The 12,232-nt window shown below is 39.7% G+C and overlaps 1 protein-coding gene across 1 annotated transcript in view; it reads right to left on the bottom strand.

Moving 5' to 3' along the window:
- LOC140485862 (proto-oncogene tyrosine-protein kinase ROS-like) overlaps positions 1–12,232 on the bottom strand; it is a 234,592-nt gene that overhangs the window by 134,372 nt on the left and 87,988 nt on the right. The window contains exons 23-29 of the mRNA XM_072584317.1: positions 6,155–6,218; positions 5,371–5,570; positions 5,058–5,260; positions 4,659–4,954; positions 3,404–3,580; positions 2,337–2,551; positions 629–767 (exon numbers count right to left, since the gene is read on the bottom strand). Of these exons, the coding sequence (XP_072440418.1) occupies positions 629–767; positions 2,337–2,551; positions 3,404–3,580; positions 4,659–4,954; positions 5,058–5,260; positions 5,371–5,570; positions 6,155–6,218 (1,294 nt within the window). The remainder of the gene's footprint in view (positions 1–628; positions 768–2,336; positions 2,552–3,403; positions 3,581–4,658; positions 4,955–5,057; positions 5,261–5,370; positions 5,571–6,154; positions 6,219–12,232) is intronic.

Here is a 12,232-nt window from a genome sequence, read left to right as displayed (position 1 = left end):
AGCTTCCTCCTCCACAGTTGTGTAATTGTCTGCCATCATTCATAACTCAACTCATGCATGTTTATATCCGGAATTTAACATTTTTTTTCTAAATTTTAAGTACCTTCATTGAAAAATATGCTCAGTTATCTAAGAATTCAATGCATATGATGAATAATATAGTCATGTTGGATCTTTGTGGAAGACCATCAGCATTGTCATTAGCCCTGCCAGGGACCTGGGTCTGTGGCTGACTGCCTGTGTGAAGTTTGCAAGTTCTCCCTGTGCTTGTGTGGTTTTCCTCCAAGTGCTCTGGTTTCCTTCCACATCCAAAAATATGCAGATTAGACGATTGGCCATGGTTAAAAACTGATGTGACGTTATCAATTGGGTGGGTCTGGGTGCGATCCTCTTCAGAGGGTCGGTGCAGACTGGATAGGCCAAATGGCCTCTTACTGCATTTTCAGATTTCACTGATAATATAGTTTAGATGTGGAGCTAAACAGAATGACAAAGAACTAATTACATAACAATAATGTTCAATACCGTAGATGTAAATATTGTACGAACAAAACCTGCTGTTGTTCAACAACAATTCTCTCACGACAATTAATGCATATTAAATTGTAATCATCCAACAGAAAATCACCTCCAAACCATGTCCAGTTTATTGCTGGTGGACCCAGCTCCTTTGACAAATCTCTGTAATGATTTCTCACTGAAACCTGGATGAGGTATCTGGTGTAAGACTGCAACCCTTTCAGCTCTATTATGTTTGTCTGCACTTCCTGTTCAAACAAAAATACAAAAAAAAGTCATTTTTAAATGTAGATTGTTACGAGGTTGTGACCAAACTTTTCCAGGTCAAAAATCAGGCTTTTTCTAGGTCACACTCAGGCTTCTTTGTTTCCAGGTCACCAACAGACTTTTTCTATTAATCTACTATCAGCGGTTTTTTCCTCTCTACCTTCCCAGAAAATTATTTTGTACTGGTACTTTATTTTTAAATTTTATAGCCACCAATATGAAAATACTCAGGAAAACAGAAATCTAATGAGACCAATAGTTTTTGTATGGGACTATCTCATAGTGCTAAAAATCAGTTTAAGCTTCAAGTACATTTTACACCATCCTTCATCAAAATTTGGCACTGTCTGGAAAATTTAGAAATTATGCATATGATTTAACAAAGTTATTCAAACTTATCACTAGTCCATTGATCATACATCTTCTGAATATTTGAGCTGTACAACATGTCTTTTGATAAAGCTATTGAGTATTTTAGGATAACGTCAGCAAGCAAACAGCCAAACTGTGCATCCACAAGAAAATAAACTAACAGACATCCTGCTCTTGAATGTGATCCCGAAAACAGTGTCAGTATAAATAAATGTTGAATGAGGACAGGATGGCCTCAAATACAGCACTAATTTGAATTCATTTGCTGGTAATCACCAAAGTTCACTGAAATAATGGCTACCTTGTGAGGACCACAAGACATTCATCAGCAATCAGGTGAGAACCGACAGGTGCCCCATATAATAAGTGAAAAATGATAAGCAGCATGATGTAAAAAATATATACTTCACAATAAATTTGTGTGGGAGGTGGAAGATAACCACGTGGTGGTGTTGCTCTGATGATGATTGTAGAACAAGAAATAGAACCAAGCTATTTACAAGAATCAGTTCAACAATAGTACCACCAGAATCTGCTTTTTAAATCAACTTTTTTCCTAATAGGACCTGCGCCCAGATTAGTTTTGTTTAGTATTTGAACATATGTGCTTGATATTGTGAAGTGAGCCAACTTTTGCAATATCATCTGAATGCTTTGAAAGGAAATCAATTCACATAAGAGTTGGGACCAACTTTGATATGCTCTGACTTGTTTGTAGTTTCTTTTTCACCCTTTATTTTGAAAAGAATTGTATGTTAGTAAGTACAATTCAACCAGGCTGCTTTGCCCGAATATATGTTTGAACTGCATTAACATATTAGTCAGAAGGCAGCAAATGTTTCAAGCTTGTACACTTATTGTTAAAAAGACTCTTTTTCAAGCAATATATCAAAATGAAATACAGTGGTAAAGCATTCCTTATTACTATTTTAAAGGTGGTTTCATTTTTTAGTGGGAGTCTGATGTTTTAAAAAAAAACTAAATCAAGAAGTCTTGCATTTTCTGTAAAACTCTACCAGTCATAGGAAATGAGTGGATCAACAGCCCATGCTAATAACCTTGTTAGTTTTCTTCTTATTATTCACTTATATTCAATCCCATCCATATTTGGGTCAAGAGAATGTACACTACACATCAAAAATCAACAAAATGCAATGAGGCTTTTCCAAATAATTTACCTTCTTATAGCACCGAATTCCATGGGTACAGTTGGCATCAATATAATTATCCTGGTATTCTGCATAATTCAAAACATAAGTGGGAGTGGGTTTGCTAATTTCAGAGCATGTAGAAGGGAACTCAACAGGTGGAATGTAAATAGTCAGACTAGTATCCGATTTATTCACTACTTCTGGCACACTTGTATAGGCTTTTGGTATTAGGCACTTTAGATCTAAAAGGAAAAAACAAATATTTAGATTTTCAATTATCCCACCAATTAGAACACTGCTCCCAGATGTAACCCAGTCTTCTGACTCAGTGATGCTGTCAGACCTGCTGAGTTACTCCAGAACTCTATTTCAGATCTCCAGCATCTGCAGTAGTTTGTTTTTCCTCAATGAGCATGAATTCATTTGAATTATAGTTCAGTAAATGATTGTCCCTATCCTTTTTATGTTATTCACAACTGTTACAATTGTCAATTATTCACAACTGTAATGTTTTTGCTTCAATGAAGGGATGGTATTGTGCTGCATTTGGCTGTTATGCATGATGCGTGTGTTACACATGCTGCATGATGCGTGTGTTACACATGCTGCATGATGCGTGTGTTACACGTGCTGCATGATGCGTGTGTTACACATGCTGCATGATGCGTGTGTTACACGTGCTGCATGATGCGTGTGTTACACGTGCTGCATGATGCGTGTGTTACACGTGCTGCATGATGCGTGTAGCCTGTACATTGTATATCATCCCCCAAATTGTATACCTCAATAAGCCATCCTTTTTGTTTCAACCTTGAAAAGTCTTTGTTGTTGGTTTTAAAACAAAAATTGGACTTCACAAACAAATGGTTGGGGGAAAGGGGGAATACTCCACATCCCACTTCAAAAGGGAAAAGAAATACAATATATATTTTTTTAAACTTAAAGACTACATCCATTATAGACTGAAGAGGAGGTCAATGATATAATTGAATTCACCACACCTTCTTGTCCATGTTTTGTAATTACAATCAACATATTCTAAATGTTCACAATATAATTATTTGTAGGTTAGGTTCCTCCTGCTGATCTTTTACCTGGATATGGTTGTGACTCTTCACCGAATGTCATCACTCCAACTAGTGAGGAATCTTGATATTCAGAGATAACATCCCCTGAGAATTTATCAGCCATATAAACTGTAGATTGATCACCATCCCGAGTTATCCAATAAACTGCATTTGAATTCACTGTCAGTGATGTTGCACCAAAATCTATGAAAGATGTTGATACATTATAGAACACAGAAGAACGTTTATTGGCAAATATTTCTATGTTGACTCTTTGTAAGAGATATCCCCTTTTCTTTCCCTGTCGCATTCCGAATGTTTTCCTATTAATGTACATTTCCCTGCTCAAAGTTACTACTGAAACTGATTGCTCCACCCTATCAAGCACTGCACTGTAATAACATAACCAGCTATAATTCTACCTAGAATACCAAAAATGGATCATACCTTCAATGATCACTAATACCTCGCAATCACCATAATTTCCTACAATAAAATTTATCTCATTCTCAAATGTTCAGACAGCTTCAAGAATTTTTTTTTTCAGCTGTGGGACAATAGTAAGTTAAAAAGAAATTAAAGCGTGAAAAAGTCAACTTCCTTTCATTCAATTACCCAGCACAAAATTCGCCAAAATCAGACCAGGATCTGCACTTCAACTTTAATATTTGTCATTTTGGACTGGACTTGTCAATGGCCCAAAACACTTCCCAGAAACAAGCATTACATTTCTCAAACAAAACGATCAGGGACATGATGCCCACCTCCCTCAGTTTATGTCACATCCAAAGTGACAGTTTCTAAAGAGACTGTAGGAAGCTAAAGTTACTTTTCCATTTTACTGGAGGAACGAGTACTGTTGACTCAAACCTGCCCTTTACCATTTTATCTCTTATCTCTCCCCTACTAGGAGGTAATTTTGAGCTAACTCTGCATTTGAGCTCATTTTTTATTGAATGAGCGGAACCAGGAGCTGCTTCAGGGCAATCAATTGGCATCTGCAGCTCATCAAAAGTTTGGACATGGTGACTGAGAGGAGGAATCTGGGAGGAGGCTTGGGCATTATCGTCAGGACAGTATTGACAAAATGCTGCCAGAGTCATGCTGCTTCAACTGAACAAAAAAAAACTTCTCCCCCAGAGTAAACAAGTTAATATTTACTTCCACCATTGTCTCCACTCACTTAAGCACATAAAGGACAACAGACCAGGTAAGTGAAGATATTTTATATTTGTGGTCGAGTTTTTCTCCTTTGAATTACAAGAATAATTATTATGTGTACCTGTAGCTCCTGTGAAATTAATTTTCCTCCAACATATGCAGCCATTTAAATCCGAGGCCCAGATTTCATGGTCTGGAGTTGTGAAAAAGAGTCTCACGGGCTCAGAATCTGTAGTATCAACAGCAAAGTTTCCATCCAAGTGAAGTTTTGCTGCTGTACAGTTGCACGCCATTGCTTCAGGAACAGCATGAGCAATTTCCAAATGATGGCCAATGAGGGTTCTAGGCAATCGCGCAGTTAAATTATAAGACACTAAAACCATATCTTCAGACACTAACTGAGTCCAAAACAGGAGGCTGTTAAGGCAGGAAAAAAAAGAGAAATGTTTTTTTATCGAATTTGAAGCAATGTAGTCCAATTAGCCTATACATACATTCTCTTAACATCTAGAATAAATACCTTTTCTTTGGATGTATTCCAACTGAGTAAATATTTTGGCTGCTGGACAATAATTTCTCTAGCTTTGTTCCTTGTAATTCAAGATCCAGAATATAAATTGAACTGTTTGCATTTTCTTGTTTATCCAACAGCACATAAATTTTCCGTCCAATCCAGTCAACCGTCATTCCTTTCGGAGCACTGCACAAGATACTCTCAATAAGCTGTTGATAGAATTCAAGAGTATATTCTTTAAAATTAGTTGATCTTGCAATTTGAAATATATAATGTCTGTCAAACTCCACTAGGATCATACCAAACAGGAAAGCCATACCTGAGTTTTGTCTTGACCATCCAAAGCTGTGCTCATAATCAGGTTTTCTGTCAAGTAATATATTGTCTGTGCTTGTAGAATGTAACCCACATGAATAACAGCAGACACTAGCATTTTCTGAATGGTTTGCCGAGAATCCACATCAAAAATTGTGACCATTCTGTCCTTTATGGTCAATAGATACGGCACTGAGCCTGTAACTGTTAACAGGAAGAAGGGGTGTTGTTTATTTTACTGCTTCATTGCCATTGAACAGAATAACTAATAATATCTGAAAAAGCGGTTACAATAGCAAAACCTAAATCCTACAATAGGCCAATTGTTCATCAACATCTTCCAGCCCCAAAATGCACTGCAATTTCAACAGCCTAAGTATCTGCCCAATAATACTTTGCCAAAGTTAGCCTGCAGATTCAATATGAGCTGCGAAGTGACAGTACATTTCAATTTTATCTCCCAATACACACAGCAAATCCTTTTATCAATCAAGTTACTCTGACATACTGTGAAAGCAAAGGATCTCACAGTAATGAATGGGAAAACATTTGGACTCTCAGCAAAAATGCTCAGCATGCATTTAAGTTTAGCAGGTTCATTATAATCTTAAACAAGTACTCAATCCATAAATCAAATTGTTCACCTCTTAAGTTTTCAGCAATTTTCATTATTTCAAAGTTAAATTTAAGAGTTCCATTGACATGATTTAGACCCAAAGGATTAATACTAAAAAGCTTTAAGCCATTAATCAAATTACTGTGTTTTCCATTCCCATGTGTTCACTGACCTGTTACATTCCCCATTCTAACACACGTTCTGCTACCTGATCCAGCATCTGTAAAACCTTCCACCTGGAAAAGTAGTGTGTTAGAAAAGTTATTCAAACTTATTATTTATTCAAAGTTATTAAATGTTAAAAAAGCTATTCAAAACCAAGGGTGAGACTACAGAGGAGTCGCGTGAAAGAAAAACTCAAGCCAATCAAACTTTCTGTTCCTTGACAGGACTTTTTTTATTTAAAGAAAACCATTTAGTAGAAAAACATAAATTCAAGAGAAATTTATTTGAGAGACAATGCCACAGCTGAAAAATGAATCTCTTCCTATTTCTAGCGCCCAGCAAGAGTGCGAGACATTCTCAGGTGATAATAAAAACAGATGCAGGGAATAGCAGTGAAGAATGAGACTACAGAGTGGCAGAGAAACCAGTTATGGGGAAGGAGGGGTGTGTGACAACAGGGAGGGAGAAGTGGGAAGCAGTGGAAATAGGGGCAGAAAGAACAGGACCAGAAGTGGGGATAAGAGAGCAGTGCAGAGAGGGACAGGGACAGTCAGTTAAAGCAACAGGGGTTAGAAGGTCCAGAGCTTGGATTGTAACATCAAAAATTACATACTTGTAGTTGGCACTGGTTGTTTGTAAAGTACACTGTCTGATACTGTGGCAGTAATGAGTCCTTTCTGACCTTACAGAGGTTGATCAATATGGAAGACCCTCTCTGCTTTAACACTTACTGACAGGCAAACAGGACGGCAAGCTCTCAGGTTGACCTTGCAACTATCTCAGCTATCCTCCTGATTGGACTGGGGCCTTGTTGCACTTTGTGTGTTAGTGGGTGTGCAATGGCCACCACATGTTAAAAAGGACACATGGATAGGCATTTTCCACCCCCGCAAAATGAAGTTTGGGGCCATCTACTGCCCCAGCACCCAAGGACTTAACATGTTGTGAGCTATAAACAGTGTAATACACAATAAGGACAGGGAGGTGGTAGTCTGTACTCATTGGAAGAAGCATTTAAAGGATCTCCTCAGTTAGGACCCAATCATTGACACAAGTCCCTCAACCAAAACTAAGTGGAAAGGTAAGTTATGAGAGGAATACAAATAGTTTTCAGCAAGATATTCTCTGGCTAAGTAAGTGGGCAAAATGTTGGCAAATGCAGTTTAACGTAGGAATACATGAAGTTGTTCTTCTTGGAAGTGAGATCAAGAGAATGGAGTAAATAGAGAAAAACTGCAAAAAGGCTGCAATACCATGGAACGTGAGGGTACTTGCAAACAAAACACAAATATCATCCCTGTGCCTAAGAAGGCTCATGCAGCATGTCTTAATGACTACTGCCCAATGGCCCTAACTTTGGTGGTCATGAAGTGCTTTGAAAGGCTGTTCATGGCATTAATCAACTCCGCCTCCCCACTACTCTTGACCAATTCCAATTTGCTTAGCAGACCAACAGATCCACGTCAGATGCCATATCACTGGCCCTTCACTCATCCCTAGAATATCTTGACACCATGAACAGCTACATAAGAATCCTACTCATTGACTACAGTTCAGCCTTCAACCACTCTCTGCAACTGGATCCTTAGTTTCCTGACCCACAGGCCACAATCAGTGAAGATTGGGGACAATATTCCATCATTATTAACACTCAACACTAGAGCCCGCCAGAGGTGAGTACTCAGCCCTCTACTCTACTCACTGTATACCCATGACTGCGTTGCCAAATACCAGACTAATGCCACTTACAAGTTCGCTGATGACACCACCATAGTCGGTTGAATCTCAGATGGCGACAAAACAGACTACAGACAGGAAGTGGAAGACCTAGAAAAATGGTGCACTGAGACCAACCTAGCTTTTAATGCTGGCAAAACCAAGGAACTCATTATTGACTTTCGGCAGGATGTTGCTCATGCCCCCTTACATATTAACAGCACAGAGGTGGAAGGAGGGGAGAGTGTCAAGCTCCTGGGAGTGGTCATCCACAACAAGCTTTCTTGGATTCTTCATGTGGACCACAGGTTACAAAGGCCCAACAACATCTCTTCTTCCTCAGGCAGCTGAGAAAATTTGGCATGACAGCGAATACCCTTGTCAACTTTTATAGGTACGCCATCGGGAGCGTTCTGTCTGGCTGTATCACTACCTGGTATGGCAACTGTACCATTCAAGATCGGAGACGGTTACAGAGAGTGGTAAACTCAGCCTGGACAATCATAAAGGCCAACTTCCCATCTACAGAATCCATCTACCAGGCCCGCTGTCAAGGAAAGGCCACCAGCATTGTCAAAGATCCATCCCACCCTGGCAATGCTTTTCTACAGCCTCTACCATCGGGGTGAAGGTACAGAATCCTGAACACACGCACCAGCCAGTTTCAAAACAGTTTCTACCCTACTGTTGTTAGAATACTGAATGGACGCCAAACTTTTAGCATTCACATGTACCTGTGTTTTGGTTTTTGCCACTGTTTACCTATTATTTACTTATCTATGCTATTTAACTATGTGATCTGCTCACAACACAAAGCTTTTCACTGTGCGTCGGTACACATGACAATCAATTCAATTCAAAGCTAACAACCAGGTGTAGCAAGTAATTAGGAAAGCTAATGGAATGTTGGTCCTTATTTAAAGAGGGTTGGAGTATAAGAGTAAGGAAGTCTTACTGCAACTGTATAAGGTGCTGATGAGGTCACATCTGGAGTACAACGAGCAGTTTTGGTCCCCTTATTTAAGGAAAAATGCTATTTCATTGTATCCAATTCAGAGAAGGTTACTCGCAAATGTTGAGCAGGTTGGGTCTCTAATACTTGGATTAAGAGCTGCAAGTTTACAGGTTCCTGTCAAGCAATCAGGCCCTCCTGATTTAAATCCTCCCCTGGTATCAGTGATGGGAAGCTGGCTTCTAAATCTTAATTGTACAATTCAATTCCCATTTTGGTTATCGAGTGTTCTGTGTATTACTAGTAAGTGATTGAAATTCCAATATTGATTTGAAATGTTCATAGTTGTGGCAGGTAAAAAAACAAATGCAGGAAGATAGCATTTTCATAAATATTATGCTTCAGTAGTTCAACCCTTCGGTGATCACTGTACATCAAAAAGCTATTGGCTGTGGCTTGTTAGTCCAGAGGTATCTTTCTCGCTTCGGGACTTGTGCAGTATTGACATGGGAGAGGACACGGCTTCAAATCCAGGATGAGCCCTTGTTTCTTATCGTGACTTTTGAGTTGAACACATGGCTACAGGGATGGTGAAAGAGGGACGGTTTTGGATTCCTGGAAAATTGGGGCTCTTTCTGGAGAAGGTGTGACCTCTACAATCAGGACAGTCTTCACCTAAACCAGCCGGGTACCAATATCCTGGGGCAGAAATTTGCTAATGTTCTTCATCTGTGTTTAAACTAATTCAGCAGGGGGATGGGAACCTAAATTGTAGTTCGGGTATACAGGAGCTTGAGAGTAGTGAGGTCAGAAATAAGGTTTCAAGGTCGCAAGTAGGCACCAGCAAGCAACAAGTTGGTTTGAAGTGTGTCTATTTCAATGCCAGGAGCATCCGGAATAAGGTGGGTGAACTTCCAGCATGGGTTGGTACCTGGGATTTCAATGTTGTGGCCATTTCAGAGACATGGGAAGAGCAGGGACAGTAATGGTTATTGCAGGCTCCGGGATTTAGATGTTTCAGTAAGGACAGACAAAATGATAATAGAGGGGAGAAGGTGTGGCATTTTTAGTCAAGGATAGTATTACGAGGCAGAAAGGAAGTTTGAGGACTCCTCTACTGAGGTGGTATGGGCTGAGGTTAGCAACAGGAAAGGAGAGGTCACGCTGTTGGGAGTTTTCTACAGGTCTCCAAATAGTTCCAGAGATGTAGAGGATAGGATAGCAAAAATGATCCTCGATAGGAGTAAGAATGACAGGGTAGTTGTTATGGGGGACCTTAACTTTCCAAATATTGACTGAGAATACTATAGTTCAAGTACTTTAGATGGGTCAGTTTCTGTTCAATGTGTGCAGAAGGCTTTCCTGAAACATTATGTAGACAGGCCAACAAGGGGCGAGGCCACATTAGATTTGGTACTGGCTAATGAACCCGGCCAGGTGTTAGATTTGGAGGTAGGTGAGCACTTTGGTGATAGTGACCACAATTTTGTTAGGCAAGATGTAGGATGCATAGGATGGGGAAGGAAACAGCAGGGGATGGGCACAATTGAAATGGGGAGCTTATTCAAAGAATAGCTACTGTGGGTCCTTGATAATTATGTACCTTTCAGGCAGGGAGGAATTTGTTGAACGCAAGAGCCATGGTTTACTCAGGAAGTTGAATCTCTTGTCAAGAGGAAGAAAGAGGCTTATGTTAAGATGAGATGTGATGACTCAGTTAGGGCGCTTCAGTGTTACAAGTTAGCCAGGAAAGACCTAAAGAGAGATCTAAGAAGAGCCAGGAGGGGACATGAGAAGTCATTGGCAAATAGTATCAAGGAAAACCCTCAGGCTTTCTATCGGTATATCATGAACAAAAGAATGACGAGAATAAGATTAGGGCCAATCAAGCATAGTAGTGGGAAGTTGTGCGTGGAGTCTGAAGAGTTGGGGAAAAGCTAAATGAATACTTTTCATCAGTATTAAAATGAGAAAAAGACAATGTTGTCGAGGAGAATACTGAGATACAGGCTACTAGACTAGATGGGATTGAGGTTCACAAGGAGGAGGTGTTAGCAATTCTGGAAAGGGCAAAAATAGCGAAGTCCCCTGGGTTGGATGGGATTTATCCTAGGATTCTCTGGGAAGCCAGGGAGGAAATTGCAGAGCCTTTGGCTTTGATTTTTATGTCGTCATGGTCTACAGGAATAGTGCCAGAAGACTAGAGAATAGCAAATGTTGTTCCCTTGTTCAAGAAGGTAAATAGAGACAATCTGGTAATTATAGACCAGTGAGCCTTACTTCAGTTGTGGGTAAAGTGTTAGAAAGGATAATGAGATAGGATTTATAATCATCTAGAAAGGAATAATTTGGTTAGGGATAGGCAACACATTTTTATAAAAAATAGGTCATGCCTCACAAACCTTATTGGCTTCTTTGAGAAGGTGACCAAACAGGTGGATGAGGGTAAAGCAGTTGATGTGGTGTATATGGATTTCAGTAAGATGTTAGAGTAGGCTATTGCACAAAATATGGAAGCATGAGACTGAGGGTGATTTGGCGGTTTGGATCAGAAATTGGCAAGTTGAAAGAAGTCAGAGAGGGTGGTGGTTAATGGGAAATATTCCATCCTAGAGTTCAGTTACTAGTGGTATACCGCAAGGATCTATTTTGGGTCCACTGCTGTTTGTCATTTTTATAAATGACCTCGATGAGGGCTTAGAAGGATGGGTTAGGAAATTTGCAGATGACACTAAGGTTGGTACAGTTGTGGATAGTGACAAAGGATGTTATAGGTTACAGAGGGGCACAGATAAGCTGCAGAGCTGGGCTGAGAGGTGGCAAATGGATTTTAATACAGAAAAGTGCGAGGTGATTCACTTTGGAAGGAGTAACAGGAATGCAGAGTACTGGACTAATGGTAAAATTCTTGGTAGTGAAGATGAGCAAAGAGATTTCAATATCCAGGTACATGGATCCTTGAAAGTTGTCACCCAGGTTTATAAGGTTGTTAAGAAGGCATACGGTGTGTTAGCTTTTATTGGTAGAGGGATTGAGTTTTGAAACCATGAGGTCATGCTGCAACTTTCATGCTGCATTGGAAAGTTAAAATCTCCCATAACAACTACCCTGTCACTCTTGCTTCTATTGAGGATCATCTTTTCTATCCTTTCCTCTACATCTCTGGAACTATTTGGAGACCTGTAGAAAACTCCCAACAGGGTGATCTCTCCTTTCCTGTTTCTAACCTCAGCCCATACCACCTCAGTAGAGGAGTCCTCAAACGTCCTTTCTTCCACTGTAATACAAAACTCTGGTGCAGCCACATTTGGAGTTTTGCATACAGTTCTGGTCACCACATTATAGGAAGGATATGTAAGCTTTGGAACGGGTTCAGAGGAGTTTTACCAGGATGTTGCCTGGCATGGAGGGAAGTCT

Source organism: Chiloscyllium punctatum, chromosome 15, assembly GCF_047496795.1.
Source record: "Chiloscyllium punctatum isolate Juve2018m chromosome 15, sChiPun1.3, whole genome shotgun sequence".
NCBI classification, from domain to species: Eukaryota; Metazoa; Chordata; class Chondrichthyes; order Orectolobiformes; family Hemiscylliidae; genus Chiloscyllium; species Chiloscyllium punctatum.
The sequence above is the reverse complement of the archived record's forward strand: the minus strand, read 5'-3'. Positions and strand labels throughout refer to the sequence as shown.